The sequence below is a fragment of the Lucilia sericata genome, unplaced genomic scaffold (assembly GCF_015586225.1).
Source record: "Lucilia sericata isolate MDLA Ls3-8-SP2 unplaced genomic scaffold, ASM1558622v1 Contig001319F_arrow, whole genome shotgun sequence".
In the NCBI taxonomy this organism is placed as follows: Eukaryota; Metazoa; Arthropoda; class Insecta; order Diptera; family Calliphoridae; genus Lucilia; species Lucilia sericata.
The window spans coordinates 26,943-31,667 of NW_023995265.1; the positions used below are offsets into that span (position 1 = coordinate 26,943).

At 32.4% G+C, this 4,725-nt stretch overlaps 1 protein-coding gene across 1 annotated transcript; it reads left to right on the forward strand.

Annotated features, from left to right (window-relative positions):
* The first annotated feature begins 2,151 nt into the window (after positions 1-2,151).
* Positions 2,152-4,036, forward strand: LOC119610949 (DNA methyltransferase 1-associated protein 1). The gene is made up of 5 exons (XM_037966374.1): positions 2,152-2,407; positions 2,473-2,862; positions 2,929-3,530; positions 3,603-3,757; positions 3,820-4,036. Exons 1-5 carry the CDS (start codon positions 2,307-2,309, stop codon positions 3,904-3,906), a joined length of 1,335 nt encoding a protein of 444 aa, XP_037822302.1. The 5' UTR covers positions 2,152-2,306; the 3' UTR covers positions 3,907-4,036.
* The last annotated feature ends 689 nt before the right edge of the window (positions 4,037-4,725 follow it).

Below are 4,725 nucleotides of genomic sequence, written 5' to 3' on the forward strand. Positions count from 1 at the left end.
CGAAGGCAACGAAAGAAGTACGGCCTGATTACCCTTAAACGATAATGGCAATGATGCACGTACTCCGCTATCTATAAGGATCCAGAATATATATACTTTATAGGGTTGGAAAATTATATTATAAAAATTTCAAACGGAATGTCAAACTTATATACATATATCCTTCTTACGAAGGTGAAGGGTATAATAATTAACAAGTAAGAGTGTTATATTCGGCTATGCCGAATCTTAAATACGCACCATCAAATCATATGTCGTAAAAAAACAAAATTTCGAAAGTGGTCATATACATATGTATATGGACTTTGATCAATAGGTTAATATGAACGTCAGCGTGATTTTCGGAATAGGCACTTCAATGTGGGATTGGTCAATAATGGACCAAGTTCTCCATAATTTAAAGTAATTTCTTTTTTATTCTACAATAATTCTATCATAATGATAACTTTTGGAATGATGTATTAGCTATAAATTGATTTTCTGTAAGAAGGTTATATTGCCGGACCGATCCTCATAATTTTAGGTTTCATAAATATAGGTTTCGGTTTCTAGCAGCACATTTTGTATCTGTTAAATATAACATCAAATATTTCCTATAGTTCTAACTTTTTTAATGAATTATTTTTTACGCGTAACACATGTCCTTCGACGATCACGACACATTACATTTTGTTCCACTACTTTGTTCCATAAAGATTTTTTTCTTAAAAGGTACATCTACCCCTTCTCTAGGTCCGTGAAGACATTCTCTACAGTGCGATAAATTTGTATAAAAGGAGGCTTAATAATAGTTGCTTGTAAATATTCGGCCACCATAGTGTTTGGAGACAACAAGAGCTTCACTGAAAGGCACACCAGACAGACACTACCATGGGTATATGGTAGTGATTCTGCTGAGATCAAAGGTATAATAATAAGTATGTATGTACCCTTGTGGTAACCCCTGGATACGGCAATCAGCGTCCGTCCATTGCCTCTAGGTGATAATATACCATGTCACCACTAGCCGACCGACCACCACCCGCCTAGGTGTCTAGGGAGGTATACAATTGCCACTCTCTTGTGGGCATTCTTCCAGGAGACCATCATGATGCCTCCTCTTTCTTAAAAAGAAAGACTTCTTTAGAGACAAATAATTAATTAGCATCATTACTTACATTTTTAATCTTCTAGATCTCACAAACAGGCCAAATCAATCAATATTTTTAGTATTTAGGGCAGTGTCACACGTTCAATATATATCGTGATATTTGCTGTATTGTGATATGTATTGAACGTGTAGCATGTAATATTGATGGATCGTGTTCCATATCACAGAAAACGCCAATTTTCTGAAATCCAAAATTCGTATCAATATTTATAATGAATCACGTGATAAATATTGAATGTGTAGCATGTTTTGTGATATCAATCACGATACATTTTTAAAATTTGGAAAAAAAATAAAATAAAGCAAATAAAAATTAAATATTGTTTTAAAAATTGTTAAAAAATATAAAAGAAAATTAATTTTTTCAAAATTTTTGTTATTTCGGTATTTTCGCGGTATTTGTTTAATCATCCGCCGACTCGTATACCATAAAATATAACAAATACTGAAGAAAAAAATATTGAACGTGTAGCATACCCGAGTTATTCATCAGTATATTAAAATGGGTCTTGATCCATATTGATCAATATATATTGAACGTGTGCCAGTGCCCTTACACTTAAATACTTTTTCAATAAACAATTATGTTATTTCCAAAACCAAAATTATATGTACATATATATTTTATAACTTTAAAAAAAATCAAACAATTTCCAAACTGAACACGTTACGTTCTATATTTGCTACAAACTCAAAATGTGTGTAAAATGGCAGAAGATCAAATAATGAATTTGCAAAAATTGGCGCGAAAACATGCAACTGCGCGCAAAAAATTGCAGAATTTTTCCTTCAAACAGATTTTGTTTGATGTCCCATTTAAAATACATTGGTTTGACGATCTAGGAAACTCTGGTTTGTCAAACAGCAATGTATTTTTCGTATCTCGTGTTTGCTACAAACATAAAGTGTTCGAAGTTTAAATTTAGCGAAAGTGTTCAAACTAGCCGGCTTACAGTCGATTTTAAGCCGCTGCCCACTTTTTTAGTGTCAGACTCCGCCGTTAATATTTATTTGTCGGCACAGGTGTGTCGAATACAACACAAATGTGGAAAAAATAAACAACCATTTGGAATAAAATTTTATTGATATTTATAATTTAAAGGAAATTAGTAAAGAAATTTAACTATTTGTGTAGAAAATACAAAACTTTAATAAAATGACTACCGACGTAAGAGATATTTTGGACATGGAACGTCCTAATACTCCGGAAATTACAAGGGACTCCTTTCTGTCGACCAAAAAAAGAAACTTTGAAAAGTATGTACACCAAATTGAATTATTTGTCGTAAGGTTACTAAAATATTTACACTTTTTCTTTACAGGGCAAAAGTGGCTTCCAAACGTCCGGAAGGAATGCATCGTGAAGTATTTGCTTTACTGTATAATGACAATAAAGATGCTCCTCCCCTACTGCCGACTGATACAGCATTAGGTATTGGCTCAGGCTATAAGCAAGCAAAAGCACGTTTAGGTATGAAAAAAGTGCGAAAATGGGAATGGGCTCCCTTTGGTAATCCAGCTAGAACTGATGGTGCTGTGTTCCATCATTGGAAACGCATCACAGATGAACCCAAAGAATATCCCTTTGCCAAGTTTAACAAACAATTGGAGATACCGTGTTATAGTGTAGCAGAGTACAATACACATTTACAAACAAATCCACAAAAGTGGTCAAAAGAACAAACGGATCATTTATTTGATTTAGCTAAGCGGTATATTAATTCCAAAACTAATATAAAATGATAGACAAAACTAATAATTTTGTAACTTATTTACAGATTCGACTTACGCTTCATTATTATGGCCGATCGTTGGGATCGTTCACAATTTGGCATTAAAAATGTGGAGGATTTAAAAGAACGCTATTACGAAGTGGTCGGCTTGCTGTCAAAAGTTAAGGGAAATAATACACAAAACGTTGGTGACAAGAAACCTTTTGTATTTGATGTTGAACATGAACGCCGTCGTAAAGAACAACTCAAAAAGCTTTTTGAACGCACAAGTCAACAAGTAAAAGAAGAACAAAATCTTATCAATGAACTGAGAAAAATCGAAGCACGCAAGAAGGAACGTGAGCGTAAAACACAAGATTTACAAAAACTTATATCACAAGCTGATCAGCAAGGTGATGTTTCCGCCAATGCTCAAAATGCTAGAAAGTATGAAAAGAAATTGCACAAGAAAAAATTGCATCATCAGCCCAGACCCTCAAAGGTAGATTCCGTGGTAAACGCCATTGAGGTGGGCACAAGCGGAATTAAATTTTCCGACTTGCGTGGTACTGGTGTATCGTTAAGATCCCAAAAAATGAAATTACCAGCCAATATAGGACAACGTAAAGTTAAGGCCCTAGAACAAGCCATACAAGAATTTAAAGTTGGTAAGTCGAGTTTAAAGATTCCGAAAATTTTCTTTTAAAATCAAAATATTACATTTACTATTTTCTTTTTAGATCCTACACCTCCTCCTTCGGAAGAAATTTGTAATGCTTTTAACGAATTAAGATCGGACATGGTTTTACTATGTGAACTACGCACTGCTTTATCAACATGTATCTATGAAATGGAAAGTTTAAAGCATCAGTATGAAGCATCCTGTCCAGGAAAGGTAATGCAATATTATATAGAATCTTACATTTTATTTGCTAATGATTTGTTTTTATTACTCAGACACTTAACATACCTCCTTCTTTGATACCAAATGGACTTCAGCTAAAAACGGAAAATTTTGAAACGAATTCTACTAGCACTACTTAAAAACTTTTTAGAAATTTTTAAGATTAAATTTTAGTTTCGATTTTAAGCAACTTTATTCAATTACACACGAATATCACTTATTTACTACAATATTGGCATAGCATAAAAATATCCTTTCGAGGAAAACGGCTTTGAATGTTTTGTAACGTTTTATCATTTTTTAAGTAACGTTTGAGCTAACTATGGAATTTGAGAAATTAACCTAGAATTAGATAGTAGAGGCTAGTTCCTCTAAGTGCGAACGATAAACATTTAGTATTAAAAAAATAAATTTTAGTTATCTAGTCTTGCAGTGAATGAGTGATATTTTTATTTATAAGTATGTAATAGTTTTAGGACGGTATTTTTTGGTCTTAAATTCATGATACTTACGATACTAAATTTTTATGAAAAATATATAATAAAAAAAAAATGTTTCAATTCTTTATGTTTTATAAATTCTGACGCTTCTTATACCATTTACTATCGTGATAATGATATATATCGTCATATGAAATCCAAAAAGCCCTAAGTTACATTGAACAAATTTTTCAGGAGAAGCAAAAAACCGCCTAAAATGATAAATAAACCAAAAATGTTCAACATTTTCTCAAGTTAAGCTTATTTCTTATTGACAAATTATTATTTGAAGTAAAATTTGCGGTTTTTGTTTTACTTACGGAGATATGAAACTTACGCCCTTGTGAATTTGTTTTTTCTGAAACCCAAAAGGGCGTAAGTTACATTAAAAAATAGTAAGTTCTAACATTTTCAACTAAATTCAAATTGGTTTTTGTTGGTCAAACTGGCCGAAACATGAAAGGCTTCTTTGTTTTCATA

What these genes read in the sequence shown, in the direction of transcription:
- LOC119610949 (XM_037966374.1), top strand. Translation starts at nt 2,307, where the DNA reads ATGACTACCGACGTAAGAGATATTTTGGACATGGAACGTCCTAATACT. An exon ending in AAAAAAAGAAACTTTGAAAA is followed by an intron (nt 2,408 to 2,472) that starts GTATGTACACCA and finishes TTTTCTTTACAG; the next exon opens with GGCAAAAGTGGCTTCCAAAC. An exon ending in AAGCATCCTGTCCAGGAAAG is followed by an intron (nt 3,758 to 3,819) that starts GTAATGCAATAT and finishes TTTATTACTCAG; the next exon opens with ACACTTAACATACCTCCTTC.